Source organism: Tyto alba, unplaced genomic scaffold (assembly GCF_018691265.1).
Source record: "Tyto alba isolate M040663 unplaced genomic scaffold, T.alba_DEE_v4.0 Super-Scaffold_28, whole genome shotgun sequence".
Lineage (NCBI taxonomy): Eukaryota > Metazoa > Chordata > Aves > Strigiformes > Tytonidae > Tyto > Tyto alba.
In genome coordinates, this window is record NW_024881302.1 from 12,458,249 (window position 1) to 12,480,870 (window position 22,622).

The 22,622-nt window shown below is 38.2% G+C and overlaps 1 protein-coding gene across 1 annotated transcript in view; it reads left to right on the forward strand.

Moving 5' to 3' along the window:
- The first annotated feature begins 504 nt into the window (after nt 1-504).
- LOC116959373 overlaps nt 505-22,622 on the forward strand; it is a 96,950-nt gene continuing 74,832 nt past the window's right edge. The window contains exons 1-11 of the mRNA XM_042798900.1: nt 505-565; nt 3,593-3,643; nt 5,268-5,398; nt 6,935-7,005; nt 9,008-9,173; nt 10,161-10,298; nt 11,128-11,317; nt 12,379-12,506; nt 18,742-18,845; nt 20,377-20,542; nt 21,951-22,133. Coding sequence (XP_042654834.1) covers nt 505-565; nt 3,593-3,643; nt 5,268-5,398; nt 6,935-7,005; nt 9,008-9,173; nt 10,161-10,298; nt 11,128-11,317; nt 12,379-12,506; nt 18,742-18,845; nt 20,377-20,542; nt 21,951-22,133 — 1,389 coding nt within the window. The remainder of the gene's footprint in view (nt 566-3,592; nt 3,644-5,267; nt 5,399-6,934; nt 7,006-9,007; nt 9,174-10,160; nt 10,299-11,127; nt 11,318-12,378; nt 12,507-18,741; nt 18,846-20,376; nt 20,543-21,950; nt 22,134-22,622) is intronic.

Sequence of the window (22,622 nt, forward strand, 5' to 3'; positions counted from 1 at the left end):
GAAACACCTTGCCTTCAGCCCCAAAGCTTTTGCTTTCATCCTGTGTGTTTTTTGATTGATTAATCATCACAGAATGATTTCTAGGGTGATTTTAAAATTTATTTATTTATTTCAAACTTACTGTGTGGGACTGCTACGAGCATTTGCTATATTGTGATGCTGTATACTTGATTTATTTTCCTTGTGGTTTGTGGAATTTCTATTAGGTTAACTTCTTTTTTTTTTTTTTTTTTTTTTTTTTTTTTTTTTTGCAAAAAGGCTGAAATACTGTTAGAGATTGGATAAATGTTTGTGTGTGTCTGTCTCTCCCCCTTGCTACATGGTGCGCCCCCTCCCCTCTGCAGTCTGCCCTGCCAGAGCCCCTCCTCTGCCTGGAAGAGGGGAGTTGAAATAGTGAGCTCCTGCTTTGTGAAGGAAATCTTCTTTCACTGCCTTGCTCAGAGGTGCCTTTGAGAGGAGAACTGATGTGGTTTTGTTAACTTTTGGGCTGAGGAGGTGATTTCGATGGCCATGGGACTGCAAGCCATCATTTTACTCTGTGCTGTTGTGGCAGGAGCTTCAGGGAGTAAGTAGAAGAAACGTTTTCCTCTGCTAAGATCAATCTCTCTCAATGCAAAATAATTCTGATAAGGAATGATCTCACTAGCAAAACTTCTGAGATGCTGTAAATTCTGTTAGAACTTGTAGGTTTGCAGTGATTCTTGTAGCAGTTTTGTCTTGATTTTCAGTGTAGCATAGCAATGCACCTTACTGAGCTCTCTGGGTGATACTGGGCAGATGGGAAGGCACCCTATCTATAAAGGAGTGCAGTTAAATAGTGCATCTTTCTTCAGCATTCCTAGGAAAAGCAACAGAAACAGTGGGATTGCACCAGTCAGTTCATTATCTCACATGAAAGTGAACATGTTAGTATCATGCTCTAAAATTGTGCTCACTTCGGTATTTAGCAGATAAAGGATTCTGAAAACTGTAAACAGATCATGAGATGTCAGTGAAGTGGTCCTTTGTTACTCTTGGCAACTGAAAAGAGATAAGTGCATGCTGTTTCTAGAACCAAAATAAATTATGGAAGGAAATTTAAAATTTAAAAATAACAAAGCAAAGAGCAGAAACTCTAAATTTAGGCACCTTCACACAAAGTTGAAATGCTTAATTGTCCAAGGTGCTCAGACTACCACGCTCTCTCTGATAAGCATGTCTAAAAATTCTGAGCACAGCATTCAGGTATCCACAGGGGAGTTTAGAGAGCTTGTTAATCTGGTCCTGGAGACATATGCTCAACATTTTAAAAACCTGATGCTACATAACAGATGAATTTTCCAATTTTGTCTTACCATATATATTTTAAGGTTCTTGAATAAGTTGTACTGATTTCTTCATTAAAAGTCATTAACTTAACACTATTTATTTCCACTGCTGAAAAGGTTGAACTAGGTAGCACTTTTTTTACCTGATCCACTGGATACTTAGGGATGATTTTTTTCCCCAAGGAAACTGAGAAGTGCATTTCCTTCTCTCCAGATGTAGTATGTTTGGAATGGTAAAGTTAATGCATATGTTTTAGGTATAGATAGGTATATTTATAAGAATTAATAGTTGAGTGATAATTCTCATATGTTACATGACCTCGTCTCTCTATGCGAGCAAGTTTTCTAGTTTTGTAGCTATCTGTAGGTCTAGACCATGTTTGCTTGAAAATAACATGTTATTCATACTTTTTAAAGGTAAAATCTGAAGTTCCAAACAGAGAATTAATTCTGCAAAATAAAAAGGAGCATTTGTTGGGAGGTAAATATAAATGTGGGGGTAAGACCATTCCAAGAAAAATGTAATTCTACTCACCAGAAACTTAAAATTTAACTCGGGAATAAAAACATACATATCTAAGCTTGAGTGGGCGCTGAAGAAACAAACGCTTTCTTATTTTTATTCCAAACCCAGTGAATTCCCTTCTTTCATCCTGCCAATAATTTTGACACTTCAAAGAAAGGGATTAAGAGAAGGAAAAATATGGTTCCAATAAATAATATAAATGTGGATTTTAAAATGTTGTAGTTTGACAAGAGCATTTCCTTCAGTCGTGTAGCACATATAAAGCTTCTAAAAGCACAGAACCAGAATAAAGAGGCTTTTTTAACTTGTGTCTCCAGTGGGAGACAAAGCTGAGCAACACAGGGATGTTAGTTATTGCTTAACAGGAAGATTCATTAGCATATAGTGTAGCATAGCGGTTGAGGGCAATTATACTCACTATTGAACTTCTTGTGGGAGTTATTTTAAAGAAAGATTTATCAATTATGGCAAGTTAGGTTTGAATGCTTTTAATACTAATTAAATCATATAATATATGATTGATTAATAAAGTAGTATTTTCTTTCACTGTGGTACATCCAAGTGCTGTGTATTAAAGTGTATATCACATGTGTCCGTCCTGGGGCTTCTCTCCCAAAATTCCTGTAATTCAGCTCAGATTTTTCACAGAAGTTCTCAAGAGATGGGGACCAGTAGGCCAGTCTTTAATATAGTACTAGTGTATTTGCCAGGGGTGAAAGCAATTTGCAATGATTTTTTTTCATGTGCTGAAGCATGATTTATATCAGTCTAGCCCTTTAGGTGCCCAGCCATCATGCTTGTAGAGGCAATCACAGTGATGTGAAAGAAATAGATACCCTAAAAATTTCACTGTTGCATAACTTCGTTATGAAAACAGATTTTTTCCTCCAGTTCATTATGGACTTTTATGTTGTCTAGTGGTGCTTGCAGTAACTGATGACTGTAATTCTGCCAGGCTTATTTAAGATCATTCAGCATCAGAGCAGTAGAATGGGAGTCTTACTAGTTTATTGTGCAGATGTTTGTGCACAGAGTGAAGAGAAGGCATGAAGGCTCTGTACGTAGCAGCCCCAACTCTTTCCCCTCTTCATGCCCATGTGAATCTGAATCACAGTTGCATGTGTGGTGAGTGTTCTGCATCCTCTTGAATTCGCTGCCCTTCCAGTCAAAGTCTGAAGGAGCGTCATGTTGGAGAACAGGCTCCAGTGTTAAAGGATGTCTTAACCAACTGCCACCCTTGAATTGTGATGTTTAAATGTTCCTTAGTGTGCTAGTGCTGGAAAAGTTTTTCTTTGGCAGTAAAGCTTGATCTTGTTCTGCTTTAAATGATACTTATGAGTTCTTGAATGGCCATGTGCAATAAAAATCTTAGCTAAGCATAAATTTTCCCTAACTGCAATAAAGTTAAAAGCCTATGGGTGTGAAGAAGTGTGGTATATAAAATGAGTATTTCTTTCTTGCATTAAGAACCCCTTTTTTTTATTTGCTTGATAATCCATGGTATTGTTGCATTTCCATACCTACACTAAGGCATGTCATTCCTTTATGTATGTGCTTGTGTGGTATAGATATGTGAAAAAGGACAAGACCGATACTTGTTCCTGTACACTTGGTAGCAAAACTCATAGATTTTTTTTTTTTTTTTTTTTAAGGCCATGCTTTGGTTTCAGTTATTTCATTGTAACTGAAAAGCAGCGGGTCCATCCTGAGCTGCACACAAATTTTCAGTGCTTTTCTATTATCTTACCTGTCATTGCAGGATCCTTGGAGAGTTTAAGTTATGGAGCTTCCTGTTTTGCAGACTGTGTAGGTGAGTAAAACAAGACTGTATTCAGGCCTTTTATGTGATAAACAAGGAAAGATTTGAAAACTTTCTTCTCTTCAGCGGGGATATTGTGTTCTTAGAAGAATGATACCTATGTCTGAGTGATCAGCGTTCATGGAAGTAGCGGAGAACTTGCACTAAGCTTTACCAGGCCCACACCTGTCTAAAGTTTGCATTCTGCAAACTCAGAAAACTCACAGACAGTAGAGCTCAGCAAATTACTAAAGGAGTTCAGGACAAAACCCGGTCATGTATGAGTGTCTTTTTTTTTCCACTACACAGTTTTTAGCACATTTCATACTGAAACAGGCTTGAAAAAAGACTTCTTCAGTAAACAGGCACAAAACATATATTCTGTGAAAGGAGGAACTGATGGGAAGACAGGATATTGAACTGCCCTGAAAAGTTTTGGTTGAAAGGCTTGAGGTATATTTTATAACTTGTGCTTCTCATTCACGTTGCCAGCAGGTAGCTGAGTGTTCAGGAGTGCTTTTCAGTGCAACAGCAAGGGGAGCACGTGGATATTCTGCTCCCAGAGAGATCTTGCCATGTCCTCTCAGCTACCTACTCAGTGTGGCTCAGAGACCCTTCATTAGTGCAACACTACTTCATCTCTGTGTTGCTTTGTCACTGAAAGTGCTCGAGTGTTGCGGTGCCACTGTGAGGCAGAGAAAAAAGCAGCTCAATATGAGAGCCACAGTGGTCATTTTTCTTAGGTGTTGTTTTCTTCATCTAAGGAAAGTGAGAGTATTTTCTTTGAATTTTCCCTCTTCTGCACTTCAGTGGTCCCAGTTAAGGTTGTACCGTGATGTCTTATCTGTTAGGGACACTGTATTTGTTACAATCTCACACACCACAGCCACCAAAATGTGTTGCATTGAAGGTACTAGGATTGTGAACTTCTCATCCTTTCAGGGCTAATTCTTATCACCTGCTTTAGAAGAGAATCTGCTTCGACTAGAGGAATACAGAGACCATGTGGCACACATGAGGGTGTCTGACATTGTATTTACTAGAAGACAGTGCTGCCCATGGATGCTTGCCAGGTCATTACAGTGTCTTCATACAAATACGAATAATCCTTATCTTCCCATGCTTTCATTTCCTCAGCCTGGATCTTTTCAGGCAGGCTTTCAGAACCAAAGTTCTTTACATAAGAAACATGTAATTTAGTTTGTCTGCATATGTGTAGCTCACAGCATGGGCATGAAAAGCACTGAAAACATCAGCAGATCTTTTTTGTCTTGCGGTTCCAAAAGTCCTGCTTTGCTGCTCTAAAAGGTGTAAAAAGAGCATCATGCTGTAAATACATTGCATTCCTTTTCTGCTCTTGGAAATTACATTCCTGCCTTGATGGAAACTCTGAGGTTGTGTGCATAGGAGAGAGGGGAATTATTCTCACTATCTATACAGGAGCTATCACTAGCATGCAGGGTTTCAGAAACCCAGTTCTTTCAATTGTAAGTCCAAGTGGGAAGGGAATGTTCTGAATATCTAGCTCCATGTTTAGTTGGTTTCAGTGGCCAAAAGATTAAAAAGAAGAAAAAATAGTAGGGGTAGGAAGAAAGCCAAATAGAGTAAAAAACCTTTTTTTTTGTTTGTTTCCTAGGACACAGTGCATCGTACTTCCCCAGAAGAGGTAGATACAGTTACAGGTATTCAGCTGTCACCAGCACATTCCTGCAGGGAAGTGTTTACAACAGCAGTGGCATCTCTCTGGAGAGCACAGTGATCATTGAGGTATTGGGGAATTGCCAGATAGTTTTGAAAGTGAGTATTGTCATAAACATCTGAGTGATTGGGATGAGCTGCTGTGGAACTGTATCTTTCTTTGGGATTACTGCTACGTTTAAAACATTTGTTTTTCTTGTAAATAAAAATGAGTTTATTTCTGGATCTCATAATTAGAAATGTGGAATTGCTTTGTTGCGACACAACTTCAAATTGGCAGTTTTAAAAGGCACACTGAACAAATCATTGTTTTCTCAGTGGTGTGACAGTTTCACTGTTCTGTTACATGAAGTACAGTACTGGAGATGAAGCTAGTTCCTTTGAAAGGAACTTGGTTTATTTGTAATCACTTTCATATCTGTAGCAGTAATTTAAAAATAGCAAGTGTTTCAAAGAGAACTCAAGAAACTTGTATGATGTGCTGGATTGGTGCCATTCCTAGCTCAGTGTAAAATTCAGTCTTGTTACGCTCCATTGATCTCAACAGGAGATCTCTCAGTGACAAGAGCAACAGGGCAGTTTCAAATTACAGACCTTTCCCTGGGGTGAGCCCTGTGGTAGGTCAGTTTGAGAACTACAGTGCTTTAGCAGGGGGGGCATGGAAAATAAACTTCTCTCATCTGCCTTGTTTTTCCTTCAGGTTAACAGTGGATAATTTATGGGTTCTGCGCGGGGTTGACATGTGTGTGCTATATACATGAGGCCAGTGAAAAATAGGGTAGTTATCCCTGTCCTAACATGGCCATATGGATGAAATTAACTGATCAGTGGTACCCTGATTTCTGATTTTACATGGAAAATAAGAATTTGGGTACTGTCTTCAGACTGAATCACTCTCTTCTGCCTTGCAATATCAATGGCTGGATTCCCCAACTTCTAGGTCTTTATCTTAATTTGAAGCCTCCTAAGATATGTAAAACATTATGTAGTTGAATGCTTGTCTTATGAAAAATAAATAGAAGATATTAAGAAAAAGTTGCAATCTAGGCTGTATTTAAAATGAGGCAGAAAGCCACTATTTTTGATCTACCATTTGAGAACAGTTCTTCCTTACCACAACCAGCCAAATTGTAAGTACTTTAGGAAATTCCATTATGAGCATACAAACATATGTTTTCTCCTTTGAATTCAGTAAAAGTAAGCTATGAAATGGCTACTGAATACTGTGAACTTTACCAGGTATAGTCTCAAGAGTCAACTGAGATGAGTAGTCATTTTGCTTCTCAGATGGAGTAGAAAGAATTTATGGTTATCCAGGCTCCTACTTTACCCCAGAGTAGGTGATTGCTTCTGGCTTGAAAATGGAAGGGATATAATAGTACCGTATAAAATGTATTTAGTAGTGAGTGAAACTTCTTTGTAGATGAAATTTCTGGAAACCATCTCAGATATGCAACCTGAAGATGTGGCTATTGTGGTTGTATTGCTTATCACACAGCCTTTTTTCATAGTCTGTGACATTCAATGTAGATATCCTTATGTGATAAAGTCCACAAGTTCCTAGTGACAATGATATTTGTTGCTCTCTATAACCTTTGCTCATAGGTGCAAGATGTACAGATTAAGAAAAGTCTTGCATCCAGAGAGGAGCCTCTGAAGGAAATGGACAATCTAAGGTAGAAAAACTTCTAATCTGCTCTAGTTCTTACTTTTTTGAAGCTAGATGGCTTTGCAGCAGCTTGGCTGGACATTGTTCACTCTGTTTCATACTCTGTTTAGTTTTAGTTGGGTTTGGGTTTTGGTGTTTTTTTTTTAATTGAAAAAGGAAGGATTGAGATACATGCACCATCAGCAACATGAGAGGCATTTGGTCCAAAAAGGTTTTTTTGAACCTAATTTTCATCCCTTTGTATGTAAAAATACTTGGAGACTAGACAATTAAAACTTCTGGGTACAAATTATCAGGCCTCTAGCTGGCTAGCAGCATGTATGGATTGCTCACTAGTTCTCTGTGTTGCAGTTGTTACTTGTACAGACTCTTCAGTTTTGAAGTACCTTTCAGAAGTTCGTGGTTTGCAGGATTCTGATGCTGCACAATGTGTTTTTTCTTCCAGGATATTTAGACTGCATTTATTCATCTAATGTAATTTTATGTTTTTGTTTTTAGTAGCTCATCCATAACATATGGTAGTGTGTTTCCCTCTGACTTGCAAAGGCATAGACCCTAGTGAAGGTGCCTATACAAAAAGGTCTCTTTCAAACAGTGGAGGTCTGGTATTTTCCCAGAGAGCTGATGCTTCTTGTGTCATCAAAAAAAAGCAGTTCTGTTGTCTTATTAAACTCAGCCTTGTAATCTTCCTCTTTGTCCTGCCACTTGGATTCTCAGCCTTTAAAGGACACTGAGAACTGAGGTGATTGACTCAATTCAAAGGGTCATAAAGAGCAAGTATGGAGTAAATGTGTTGCTTTTTGTATTCATCAGGAAGAGTTTTGTGTTCCACAGTACGGGTAGTGGTATCAGAGTTAAAATCAGAGTATAGGCACATCTTCTGTGAAATTATTTGTAGGATTTTCATAGAGGGTAAGAGCAGTTTTGTCTTGTTCTTGGTAGAGAAGCTAAAAATTAGAGGTAGCAAAGAAAGCATTCAGTGAAGCTTGGCTATTGAAAATAATTATTCAGATGAATGAACCTTATTAGCATTTGCCTCAGCCTATTGTAAATATACAGTGGTCTAGCTTGTCCTCTGAACATGCATGTAATTTCCACAGATGGTAGCAAAAACAACCACTGCAGCCTAGGAGTTCAGAAGCCCTTATCCCATGTGCACAGTCTTTTCTCTTGGAAAGACTTTATCCAAGTGTTGGTGCATTAAAAGTTTTTCTCTTACATTGTCTTTGTGACCTGGTTGATTAGATGAACAGTTAGTTCCACAGCTAATAAGCAGATGAACTGTGTATTTCCCTGTATGGCAGCTGACCATTGGGCTAATGTAGAATTCTTCCTTTGGATGGCTTATATTTCCCCAGGTAGAGGGGAAATACATGTTTAAAGTACATTATGTTAGCAATGAAAATCAGTGTTAAAAAGTAATCTCCTGAAAAACTAGAAAGCACTGTACTCTCAATCTGGGATAGCAAAAGCAATCCAGGAGTGGACTGACAACAGAGACTGGAGGATAACTTTGGGATGGAGCCCAGGTATGTTCACCTAGCAGAGCAGGAAGATATGAGTTGATAGGAAAGCAGCTGTTGTGTGTATCACAGCTGAAGAGGAACGATAGAGAGTACTTGCAGTTGCTTTGCAATTGAGACATGCTTACCAATGCTAAAGGCACCCTGAGTCATAAAATGGAATTTCCCTCTTACATTAAACAACAATCATTGCCATTAAGTATAATTAATTGTAAGCAATTTAGCAGGAGTTGGCTTTAAGTGTTACAGTTATGTCGAAGATGCTGTGGTTATCTTGATAGGGTTGGATTTTTTTGGTTTTTGTTTTATGGGCACTTAGGGTCAGGGTGAATGCACGAAGAATAGAATCTTGCCATAAAGAATAGAGATACAGAGTAAGACATCCATTGTGAAGGAACAGCTCTGTTCAGAAAGTCTGAGTCTAATGCCATAAACTGATTTACAGTCACTCTTTGAAACAAGAAACTATAAACTATTTTCTTGCAGGGAGATACTAGAACAGCATCCTCTTCTTTTTTCTTTCCATGATGGGAAAGTTCTGAAGCTCTGTCCTATGAGGAGTGAACAGACCTGGGCACTGAATATAAAGCGAGGAATTCTCAGTGTCCTGCAGACATCACAAGCATCCACTGCTAGTGCAATTGTCGAAGAGGTGAGACTGTCAGTGGAGTCATGTTCTAGGGTGGCTGTTAGCCCTTGTACATGTGAAGTCTATGATCTTTTTAAGTAATTAGAGAGTTTTGCCACTTGGTGACTGGGCAGCAGCCAGTGGTGGTTGTCTGATTGCTTTTTGTAGTGAATGTTATGAAATTATCAATGATTTGCTTTCTTGTTAAGGGCTGGAATCCATTACTTTGTTACCTGAGGAAAAGCTGTGTATTGCAGTTTTCTCTGAGGAGTTGTAACACCAGGGCTTGCGTTTACTTGTTCTCCAGGGAAAATACAATATTAATTATTCATGATTGTTTATCATGACTTATTTCATTAATTTCAGGAGTCCTTAAGATCAGGCTTCTCAGGGCTCTTTGCCTTTTTTTTTTTTTTTTTTTTTTTTTTTTTTAATACCTAAGCCTAAGTTCTGCTGTTACTCTGAAATAATAGTCCAGAGTACCCCAGTGTCACCCATGTGTTTGCATGAGTGTGGCTGAGATACCTCAATGGTTGCACTTCTGTTGTGAAGAGTAGTCTCTAGATTGACCTTCAGCATGATGTACATTACCTCATTCTCATGCTATTGCTACATAATCAGTGCTTAAATAGATGTTCTTCAATAAGGCTTGCAGCACCCATATATAATTACATTTCTTCTGAGTAGAAATGTTCTTCTAAATTAATGCTGCCCTGCAAACCCACAAAATGTTAAATGAAAAAGCATGCATCTGTAAATGATCTGATTCAGAATAACACAGTGAAGTTAGACAAGACAAACCCAGGCTATTATAAAGTTTGACCAAGGTCTTCAAAATTATTTGCCTTTCCATGGCTTTTGTGTCAAAGCCAGTGTCCTGCAAGGGAGAATTTAGATCTCTTGTTGCATTGTTATTACAACAAAGCAATATTAAAATTAATTGTAACAGCCCATAATACCTGCTCGCACTGTATGTGTGCATGTGTGATTCAACACTATGTTTGTTACTAGGTGGATGTTCTGGGAATATGCCCAACCAGGTATCAGCAAAAAGGTCCTATTCTTGTCAAGACAAGGGACTTAAACCTCTGCTCTCATCGGTACTCCGGTTTTACTTCTGTGCAGTCTGTTGTTCTTCCTCATATTTCAGTAAGTGTTGGGGAATGACACTCATTCTTCCACAAGGCCTTTTAATCTCTTTGAAGAGTCATAATGTAAATGAAAACATTTTTGAACAGTCATTTATGCTCATTTATATTTGTGTGTGTCAGCCCAAACTTGAATCCTTAGCAAAGAAATTGCTAATATTATTTTCCCTGTAATGCCTGTTATTCACAGAATTTGTTTTTAACGCAAATTTGCATTGTAGTTGATGAACATTATAGTATAAATGCAAGAGGTTGTTAGGCGCCAGGATTAAACTCTGTCATTAAAATATATTATAGTGGGAAACTGAAAGTAGAGTGTGAAAGAGAAGAATAGAGAGATGTGGATAAGAGAAATACATTATGCAAAGTTATTCTTTGTAGAATACTTTGGAAAGGTAGGAGCTTTTCTGCAAGCCAAGTTTACAGATTTCTACTATTCATGGCAAATACAGTCAATGTTTGTTATCTTGTGCCATTTTTATTAGGTGAATATTACTTGTTTCTCATATTATACTAGCTAGTCATAAATTACCAGCTTTTTGCTTTTCTCAACTCTGCTGATCAAAAAGATCTGCTTAATGCTGATGCTTTGTGAACTGAAATGAATTCAGACCATTTGACACTGCAAGTTAGTAGCAGTTGCATTTCAGTGATGGAAAAATTAGACTGCAAGTAAAGAGAGTATTAACCTCCACAGGCTGTCAAAGGTCTAGGCAAGAGACTTCACACTATATCACAGAAGTGGAATCCTCTGTGAAGTTGGGAGAGAAAGGATTGGGCAGGCTGCCATTGGTCACCAAGAGTTTACCTGAAGTATCTGTTCTTCTCAGTCTGAGCAGCAGATCCTGTCCTCCAAACTGGAATGTGTTCAGAGCATTAAGGATGGGGTCCTGACAGAGGCTAAATGTGCTGATTCCAACCTTGTTACACTGTTCTCTCAGAAGGGCAGTGGGGCAAAGACACAGACACAATCTTCACTGGAACTCTTTCAAGTGGAAGCAGAGACGCTGTACAAAAAAGGTAACATGATGTTTCTGCTAAAATAAATGAAATTTATTTTCTAGAAAAGTCTTGGGACTGCGTCTTGACTGTGAGAACTCTGCACCTGATATTTCCTTTAATGTATTAAACTATGTAAAAATGGATGTTTTTACAGGCTGGGCTACTGAGAGCTGTCCCTTCTTTGGGAGATGGAGCCTTCTATAACAAAGCTGGCTGGGGCTCCAAAAGTGATAGATTTCTGTAACAGCCAAAGCCAAATCTTTTTTACCTACTTTATATACCTAGCCCCCTTGTAAACAGAGCATCAGCCTTCCTGTGTCGGTAGATAATTCCTAGTGTGTGTACAGATGGAGTACAAATGCAACTATTTAAATTGCAAGTCCTAATGGAACTAAGGACATGCCGTGTCTGAGAACTGTTTTAATTTTTGCTCCTTCTTTTCTCTGTGTGCTTCTCCTTAGAATGACTTTACTGAAATCAGTGGGAGCTTGCCTGAGGAAAGATTTTAAAGTTGAGCTCTAAATGTTGAGAAACATTTTGTATTATTTTTTTTGTCGTCTTCTATTTTTTTTTTTTTTTAAAGGAAAATTCAAATTTCCAGGACCCTTTTGGTTTATAGTTATGCCGACATACCATGACAAGATTCTTCCTCAGGAAGAGGTTAAGAGCTGAGCTGTTTATTTTTCTTGGCACATAGATCTGTTGAATTTCTGGGAGGCTGAAGTGTGGGATGAAGCAAGTGATTAGATAAAATTGGAAAGGGCAATGAATGTAAAGTAGCAGGGCCATTGTAAGAGGTATACTGATGGAAAGCGTGACTTTTTTCAAGTGTATCTCCTTTGTCTTGTTTCTCTGACTTTTTTTCAGGTCACACTTGTTGTTTGGCCTTTGTTCTGTTGTGTTCTTAAATTCAGCCTGACTGCAGGCATTCATATTCATCCATGGCTTTACTGAGACTAGAGAGATTCTTACATGTAGAAATAGAGGCTCAGAGAGAAACTTTCCCCTAGTATTTAGGGCTAAACATAGCAAATGCCCAGCAACCACCAGATACTTGATTTTTCCTTATGTCTTTCCAGTGGACCCCGAGGATCTGTATGTGACCAGTATGCTCTATGAAAGGGAAGAAACTGAGAGGAAAATCACTGCAGGGGAAGTGACTGAACTAGTGTGGAAGCTTTGCTTGGCACATAGTGCAAGTTTTGAGGTAAGATTTTACATATAACCTTTGTTTCCTTGTAAGGACCTTTGTGGTCTGAGAGTTCTACACAAATAAGAGGTGACTAGGAGAACAGTAATCTTGAAATACTGAAACCTTCCATTGTCTTGAGCATTTTGTAATGTGGAATTATATGAAGATGAAATGCTTTAAAGTGTCATTTTCCTGTATAAACAATAAATCAAACTGAAAAGAAGAGTCAAAACGTCATATGGCCCCTGAATGTTGGGCAAAAGCAATTTTGAACTGTATTCTAAACTAACCTGAAAGAAAATGTTCCAAATTTTTGTTTTGCTGTGGAAAAACAACAAAAAAAGTGTCTGGTTTGGATTATTACTGATGATTTTGATGCTTAATTGTAAATCCCCTTTTCTACAACTTAATTGTGGGATACCACCCCTGGCAGTGCTGTTGTTTCCATGATTATTGGAGTTCTGCAGTCCTTCTCTTGTTGCCTCATCCTGTCAAAACAGTCTGCACATTAAACCCTTGCCTCTGGATCTTGGCTGGTTGGTTCCGTGTGCTTCTGATGAATTCTCGTAATAACTGTCGTTTTGTGGGGATGCTGCTTGGGTCCAGAAGGGATCTCTTCTTACCTAAATCATTTTCACTGGTGAATATTGCTAAGACAGGGTGTAATAATCTGGTCATGTGGAACATACAGTGGCTTTTTTTTCCTATGATGGCCATCATTCTAGCTGAGGGTTTGCCTGTCTCCTTAGTTTGCACAAGTCTTGTTGATACTGGCAGCATCTGGATCAGTTAGTATTTGTTCACTGTCTTTGAAATGAAAATCCCTATTTTCTGTGAAATTCAGAGATTTTCAAGAACACCTGCTATATACAATACAGAAGGATCAACAGATGATGGTGCTTATTCATTGATGACCTGAGATGAACTGAGGGCAATGACTTAAAAGACAGGGCACTTCATATCCCATTATCCTTCAGATGGAGTAATTCTTGCTAATAATGAAATTCTTACATAGAACAACATTAAGAAAATGTAAATTTGAAAATAGAGGAACACAATTCTTGTTTAAATCATTCATGGTCAGGATATTACTAGAAAACAAGTATGGTCTAATGGGGAAAGCACTGAACAGGGCCTTGATGCCTCCATGAATTTGCCACTGATGAGTTTAGTCAGCTCATTCCCTGTCCTCTGATGTTCATGTCTTGTTATGTTGCTTGTACTTTAGAGCAAGGTTATTTCTTGTGCAGTGGGGCTGTGATGTCTCCTGTAAATGCACGTGGGTACAAGTGATGTTAACACTGCTTCAGACCTAGCCTAGTTGAAGGCACTTCTTTGTCTAGGTTAAGTTCCATGTCAAAGAACAAAAGCTCTAGCTGTCTCTTCCTTGGGGGACACAGAGATACTGGGAGATGGAGTACAGTCTTTATGGGGACTGAGGAAGAGTGAACTGCTGGATTACAGCTCTGCAGGCCATTGGTGCCTGTTCAGAAATTAATATACTGTGTATATTCACCTTCCTCAGCTTTAGCTGTGATTAATGAGCACAAAGAGGTGTTTGTGTAATGTGGCATGAGATTTAAGGCAAAGACACAGGGTGGAGGAGGATCACAGTCATAACAGCTGAAGTGGGCAACTTCAGTCAGCTGTGATAAATTACAACCCTACCAGTTACTCCCAACCTATTTAATGGTGATCATATTCTGACCTGGTATCGCAGCCTGACAAAGAACTCAGCACAGGGCTGAGGAGAAAGCAGCAGGTGGCCTTTTGGGATGGTGGTATCTCGGATAGGTTTCTCTCTGAGTTATAAGCAAGTCTGCCATCTTTTTTAGCATGCTAGGGAGACTGGCGCTGTAGAGAGCTAAAAGAGCCATAAACATAATGCTTCTTGCTAATGTAGAATAAAAGCAGCCTCTCCGGGTATGATAATGCTTAATTCTATATGGCTGTCATTGTAACAGCACTGTGTAATGGCATTTAGGAACAGACGAGAGGACTACGTACTGCTTGGAAAATGTTGAAAAAAAAATTACAGCAGTGAACCTGAGAAACTTTCTCTCTAAATCCTACCTTCTTTTGAACACCCATAATTCAGTGTCTTTGAAAGAATGGTAGACAATTTTTCTCAGTAACAGTGAGATGTCACTTTTGTCTCCAAAGAGGCCAACTGGCTTAATGTGTGGGAAATTTGTTTTGTAGATTACTAAGATTAGCACAAGTGGCTGCTGTCTGTGCCACTGCCTAAAAAAAGAGGTGAATTATTCATCATATGCCTGTCCCAGCACAGGGCTCATTTGGTTGTCAGACATTTTCACTGTTTCAGGGTGTTCCTTCTGTGTGACAAGACATTTCAAAGGGGATCTTTATTATCCCTTATTCCAACTGTTAAAATGTCCTTTGGGCCAGGAAAGAAGTTAGGAGAATGCTCACAGCGTTGCTTGGGAGACAGCTCTGCTGTTACTCATGTATAGCTTGTTTGTCCCCTTATTGTTTGACTCTGAATGAGGCAAGATTATGCATTTCTTTCAGGACACAAAACCAAGAATAAATGGAAGGGAAAATCCCCAACTCCAGGGAAAACAGTGAAGGGATGAGAAAATGGGGGTGGAGACTGTCATTTCCAAGGAAGCAAAGTTGGTGTTTAATTTTTTAATGCTATTATGAGACAAGATTGAACTTCTGTGTGAATGTAGATTAGCTAATGGACCATTAAGTGAACAAGCTGCATACTGACAAAGAATGGTCAAAGGGATGGTGAGAAGGGACCCTCACTTGAAGAGAAGCTTGAAGGAAGCCTGTCACACAGCTTCTGCTGGGGGCTGCATTTACATTTTGCTGTCTAGATTTTGTTGCTGGATTGGTAGCTCTGGTGAATGTGACTATGTATGCATTAAGCAGTGTGGGCAAGAGTACGTCAGATTCACTCTGCCCAACTCCTGTACCCCAGTCAGACCCAAAAGAGTTTACCTTTGGGGCATGGTCTCACCATTTGCTTTTCTTATAAGGCATTTTAATTGCCAGATACTACCTAGTTGGGTGTTAGGATTTGCATGTTTCTAACTTGTGGGTGTAGGGAGTATTAACAGAATATTTCCCAGCTAAGGAGGATTATCAAGATGAATTAAGATACTGTAGTTACGTGTATGGTTTTGCTTTTTGAAATTCGACTCTTCTTTTTCTGTATGACTGTAATAATAACTTTATCAGGAACAGAAATCTTTGCCTGATTTGAATTGGAAAGTCCTACAGGATAGTATTGGGAGTGGCCTGTTAGGTCACTTAAACCTGGTCCATGACAAAGCACAATTACATCCTTTCTGAAAGTGTGGGTGAAATAAGGTTAGATGACAAGGTAAGAAATCAAATAAGAAAGAACTGATGAGATCAGAAGGAAGGGTAGTTATGCCGTGACAGGGAGAGAATAACCATAGCAGTCCAACTAGTAGACTTCAGGGAGAAGAGTGTGTCACCTCCATCTGATTTCACACTTTGTCTTAAATTCAAGGAAATCACTTGTTCTTTAACATATGTATAGTTGAAAAAAGAAATCAGACAGCTGAAAACCAGAAGCTCCATACAGAAGAGGCAGCTATGAAATTCCAAAGAGATATACTAAATTTACTGGAGAGGCAGCCTCACACTTTCATTGAAAACATGAATTAGTAGGCAAAACCAAAGGTGTTCACTGAACAAATTTTCAAAGCAACCTCCCTTATGTGATTACATGGGCTTATACTTGGCAGCGAATTAGGCGTCAAACTTCCAGAAGGTAGGTGTTTGTATATATAACATAAATAGAAACACTTTATTGGGAAGCATTTTACTACTTTACCTTCCAATCTAAACTACTCCATGTTTAGGCTTTCAGAGGATTTTTTTTTTTTTTCTAAATAGAGCTACAGTAAGTCTGATGATAGAAGGAAAATCAAGCTTCTATGTCATAGAAAAGTCAGGCTTCTAAAACTGTATCACCTGGAAATATATCAGTCTGGCAATTTTGTCTTGAACTGTGCTATCGCCTCCAGCTGAGCAGCCACCTGAGCTCATCAGCAGCTCCTTGTGATGACATCTGTGAGACTGCCCAGCTCCCCTAATCATGCTGCCCATAGTGTATTTGCATGTGTAAAAATGCATGTAAGGCGTGTCTTAAAAATGCTTTTGAAGAACGTAATTAAATACAGTTCTCTGAATATTGTATAGACCATGAAATATAATGTGTGTCACTAGCCCCATAGTGTTCAGGATTTGGTAATTTCTTTTTAAAAGAGACATTAAAGGTAATAATGGAATGGAATAGAATGGAATACATGTGAATCTAACTGAATTTTAGCAGTGAAACTATAAATGTTATTGGAATTAATACCTAAATAGGGCTTCATGTATGAGAAAAAAATTAAATTTGATGAAATTTAATATACTATTGCTAAAAAGGAAAGAAGTCCCAAGAGAACAAAAACATAAACAATGGTTGTATTGGATCTGATGAATTATTCCCTCACCCTGTCAAACAACATGGTAAGAAATAACTCCATCTTCTTACTGAAAGACAGCTTCTTTTTACTGAAAATGTCTTGGCAGTCTTAAATTAAAATCACATGCTGGCTCTGGGTTATTCCAATTTTTCATTGCTTTTGGAAGCAGCTCCTGGAAGGAAGGTCAGGAAGTCAAAGTAGGTCTCTCCCCGGACCTTTGGAAATGTGACTTAGTGGAAAGAGACTTTGTTTGTATTATTTTTACACAAAGGAAAATGTTTTCTTTGGAACCAGAGCAGTATTCCCATGTCTAAACCTTTCACATCTGAAGTGAATAAAGAATTGAAGTGAATCTGTATGACAGGGACCATGTTTAAAACTTGTATATTATAAAGTTAGGTTAAAACGAACATTCCAGCTACTGTATTTAACATTTTGCTAATTTTTCAAGTAATGAGGCCTATGTCCCTTCTTGAACTTTGGATCAGGTCTCAGAGGAACATTTCTACATGCTGTTTAGCCTTTAAAATACTGTTTTCCAAAAAGCTTCTACTGAGGCCAGAATAACAATGTGATGAATAGTGTATGTGCAAATGAAAATAATCTGAAAAAAGGGGGAAAGATCCTCCTTCCTCAGCAGAGGATAGGCTGGGTAAGTAATACAGAGCCTGGTTTGAGTCAGGATGACGCAGGAGGGTTTGTACTGCATAAAAATAGAAAGGCTTTTGTTGTCTTGATAAAGTACTTGATTCAATTTAATATTTCATTAATTTGATTCCCAGCATCACATTTTAGAAAATAAAAATTGCTGCTGGTAATGTAATACACATCCAAAAGTACCTTGAGACAGTAGTTACTGCAAAATATCTGTTTCAGCTGGTAGGAAACAGATACTGCCATATAAGCTAATTGGAGGGTGGGAGAGGTGTTTTTTTTTTTTAAAATGTAAAAGTCCACTTCACAGAAAACTGTGAGTCAGCTCTGAATTGCTTTTAATTTCTTTCAGCCGTGCACATGCAAATAATTTATTAAACAGAACTAAGTTTTGCAATGAAGTAGCCCTAAAGTAAGTTTTTCAGTTTTTTCCACAAGAGCAAGAGGCAGTTTGTGAATGTAGGGCTAGAATTTATTTACACTGAAAAGTGTCTGTGATAATGCACTGCAGGTAAAATAGCTGCTGTATGTGGTAGCAATTCAGTTTAGCCAGAGAGAACAGCTCTTCTCTGCACTTCTAACTAATCCTGTGCTGCCTGCAGAGGCAAAAGCAGTTATGCTTAGGCTTTACCTCAGTAAAATGGAATATTTTCACACAGCACCAGAGGTACTCAAGCAAAACTTTTATGTGTTGTCCAAACCTCAGTTAAGTTATCTTTCTCATAAACTTAAGACTAGTATGGAGTTATATTATTTCATTTTGTGTTAAAGCTATGTCAGCAGTTCTGGTCATAAATCAGGGTCTTGCTGTACAAACTCAGAGAAGATTATGGCCTTCTCTTCTGGTTTGTAACCACAGTGCTGCATTTTGGTTTCTCGCTCATTTGTATGCTAGTGGTGTGCACAGTGGTCACTGACCACTGTTGCTTGAGGGACTGACTGACATCCTAAGTGAAAGCCCTTCTGCCTATTTGCAGCCTGAACAGGAAAGCAGGGGAGAGAAGGAAGGTAGGGGCACAGGGAAGAGAGGAGGTTTTACTCTTGCGTTAAGTCTCTTGTGCTCTGTTCTCTAAAGCTGGTTTCTGCACAGCTGTAACGTTTGTTGTTGTGCTCTCTTACAGACTGCAGACCTTTTCATGACTCTAGTCTTTGATCTTCGACATCTTTCTCTTGAGGCCTTAAAAGCACTATGGCAAAGATCTTCATTTAAATGCAGAGACAACTGGTAAGGCCCCTTTAGTAATTGCATTTAAAAATATATATTTATAGGAAAGAAGTGTTTTGTAAATATTTAAAATAGATTAATGTTTTAAATCCATGCCCAAATGTTGGATTTGAAATTGGAGCACTTTTGAGGAAGAATGTGTATTGCAGATCTTGTTTATATGACAGAAGGATGATTTTCATTCTTTACTGAATGTACGTTGTGTACAAAATAGACTTTCCTGTCTCATGCCTATTCCCAAAGAGAGACTTCCTGTTTCAGGAACAATGTGAACAGGAAACTAGAGTCATGGCTTAGATGGAAATCAATGCTGCTGGTTTTAAGCATCTACTGCCTTTTGTTATGAAAAAGCTTACCTGGATCGGTACCTTCAGTTCCCTTAGTACTCATGGCAGGGAGGATATGAATGTTAGGCTGGGACTATGGACATGGTGGAGACACATCTTTTGGTAGCAGCCTTTCCAGCAGCATGGTTTATACACATCATTGAACTGCCGCTTTAAAGATCAAGGCCCTCACTTCTCTACAGTTGGGAATAGTTCTGATCCAATGGTTTGAGACTTTCAGAAATACTAATCCAGTACTATTAAAATCAATAAAATTTTTTTCTCCCTCTGAAATCAATATTCTGAAAAGTATAAACGGAGAAACAATTTTTTTACTTTATTTCAGTACCAAATGTCATCAGCCTGTTTAATCTATTGCCAGGTTTTATGTTTGTAACAGTATCTTAAACTTTACTTCATGCGAAGGAGGCAAATTTTGTTTTAGTTTAGTCCTAGTCTCACCTTCTGACAAATAGTCATGCTAATATTTTCAATATTAGAAAGTAATCTAAACTACTTTGCCTCTTTCTATATTAACTTTAAACTCATTTTACTCAGGACAAGATTATTAACTTTAGCAGCTAAAAAGAATCCCATGCAGACTACTCTCTTCCTCTGATGCAACTGCTTTTACCCAGTTTAGTTTAACTGCTTCCTAGTTAATGCAGAAGTGTCTATCCACCAGTACAGGAGACAGGTACAGAATATTTACAGAGGGACTCTTAAGAGCTGAAATGTTTATTGTCTATCATCCTGGTGTAACCTTTCCACTTAGATAAGGTCTAAAAAAAGCACAGGAAGTAAAATCTAGTCAATTCAGTTTTAATATTTTCATTTGTTATTGGTGAAATGAAAGAAAAAACCCCACCTTAACAACAAATCAGTGCTTTAAGGTACCTCAGTCTCTAGAAGTCAAACTTGGGATATGTTTTGGCTTCATTTTCAGAGAAGGAAACTGAGTATTTTCTTAAAAGCCCAATTACATAGAGTGCTTGAAACATCAGTATACTTCCTATCTTGTCTGAGGCCTATCTTTGTAAGGTCACTAAACTAAAGGATGATGTTGATTTTTGTGGAATCTGGCATTTGCTAAGCCAGTGGATTCTTATTTACTTTGAAAGAAGCCCAACCTCAATGTGGTTTTGATTTCATTCTTGAGTATTCTAGTCATTTTATATTTGCTGTACTTTTTTGTTGTGTTGCAGGCAGCCACTAACAGATGCTCTCCCATCCTGTGCTACAGAGCCATGTGTTGTCCTAATGAAAGAAATTATAACTTCCAGAGAAGTTGAGGAAGACAAAGTGGAATATTTCTTCTGGTCATTTTCATTCATTCCTAAACCCACCTCAGGCATGATCGAATCTCTTGCTGTGAGTGGATGTTCTTTTTTCTTTTAAAATTCATCATCAATCTAGCTGGCTCATAATTTTTGTATTTTACAGTAATAGTCTTTTCCACAGATTTATACAAAGTTCTGTCTGTCCAGGTAATTTGGGTAGTGAAACTACTGGCTATTTTAATCTAGATTCCAAAAGAGGATGCAGTCATGTTTGGTCACTGGAGCTTGATTTGCATTTGCCTAGAGACTTTTAAAAAAAAAAAAAAAAAAGAAGTGTTAACTACTCTGTGGACTCCAGAGACTGGTTTGGCTAATTAATTTTGAGGTTCAAGGTGAGGTCAGTGTGAGGAGAATGATGCTGTTGCAGCTACTCCTTGCTTTGGATAGAGAGCTCTATGCTCTCTACATTACAAGCTTTGTATTTAACACCTGGAGTAATTTCAGTGCTTTGTATATGCAGCGCTACTGCAGCTTTTGATGTTTTTCTTTAACTGAGTTAATTGTATGCAGAGTAATACTTGCTCCATTTTATAGTATATTTTTCCTTTAAAGATCTGTTGTTCTGCTGGAGTTGTACAATGTAATCTGTCTTGTCCTTAAAGTCTGAAGTTGGACTTGTTATGTTTTTTTGTGAAGCTGCATTGTTCTAGGTGGTAAAATCATAAATAGTCTTGTAGCTTAAATAAACCATTAAGAATATTTTTTTAATTAAGTGAAATGTTATGCATGCCTGGCTTGTGTGCTAATGAACCATTGGTCAGCCATGGAGAATCTTGCAGAATATATCACAACCTGTTGTTCCCCATCATACAGGTTCTGACCAGGATTACAAAAAACAGCTCTCAGTGTTATTATGCTTTCCACAGCATCTGCATGAAATAATTCATCTTGAGTTCATTTGGGCTTCGTAAACATTGGTTGCAGTGGTGGGATTTTCAACAGTAACAGACTTGCTTCAGAGGATATGGGAATTTGGAATTTGCAGGCTTATGGGACAGAAAAACTAATTTTCATTCTAAAAATGGGTAAACTGCCTATATCTTACTGAGCTCCCAGTGCTTTTTGCTAGAGAAACTGTGTACTGGTAAGGGTTTTACTGTTTTAAGGGTCCTGGAAAATAGTTTAGTTCTGTTTTCACACTCCTTTCTAAGCATGCAGGGCATGATCTCTTGTGAAAATAGCTGAGGTTTATATCATGTTGACGTAATTTAGCCTGTATGTTTACATGCAAAGGTGGAAGAGCTCTCCACTGTATCTCTGCAGGGTTGTCCTTCTTTGTTTGTTTGTTTAAAACCTTTAAGGGCTGTTTGAAAATATGCATTGTTGAGATTGTGTTTTAGTATGTAAATATTTTAATACATTTATTTTCTCTGTTGTGTTACAGTAATCATGAGAATGACTTTTCTGAAACACTCTGTTCTTTTTGTGCTTGTTTACAGCCTTTGCTGAAGTCACCAGGAGCAAGCCAGAGCTGCTTCTTAGGAGTAACTGCTCTCTTACATAGATTTTGTTCATCTTACAATTCCTGTGATGGTGTACCCGCTGTGCAGAGCGTGATGAGGACTCTTGGGAAATTTTTGGGAGGAAACTGTACTGTGCAAGATTCAGAACGACTCAGTGAGGTATCAGTCATACAGAAGCATATGATACAATACTTTTCTATTCCCTTTATGATCTAGAACTTGTTTGATGAAAATGTCATTCAGTGGATTTCCAGAAAGCCATGAATACAGACTTTGTAAATGAATATATTCTTTGATAAGATGGGCAGATAAAATTTTGTAGATCAACAAGTGTGATCTATCAGCATGGGCATTCTTGTGCGTATGATCTTCTGGTGAAGCAAATTTCATGCTGTTGATCAGTATGAAGAACACTCATCACCCCTCTGTGAAATGGCACATTGATGGAAGTTTCCTGTTCCTTTGTTGACTCAAATTCATGTATAGTTAGTGTTAGCTGTGTTATTGCTGGCTAATGAGTTCTGCTGAGTCAGTGTTACAGGCTGTAAGTCAGTCACGATATTGGGAGACTCACAGGAGAGGAAAATTATTCTTAGTTGCTATGTATGATCTTCAGTTAGGAGTAATTCCTGTCACAATTCTGGAGCT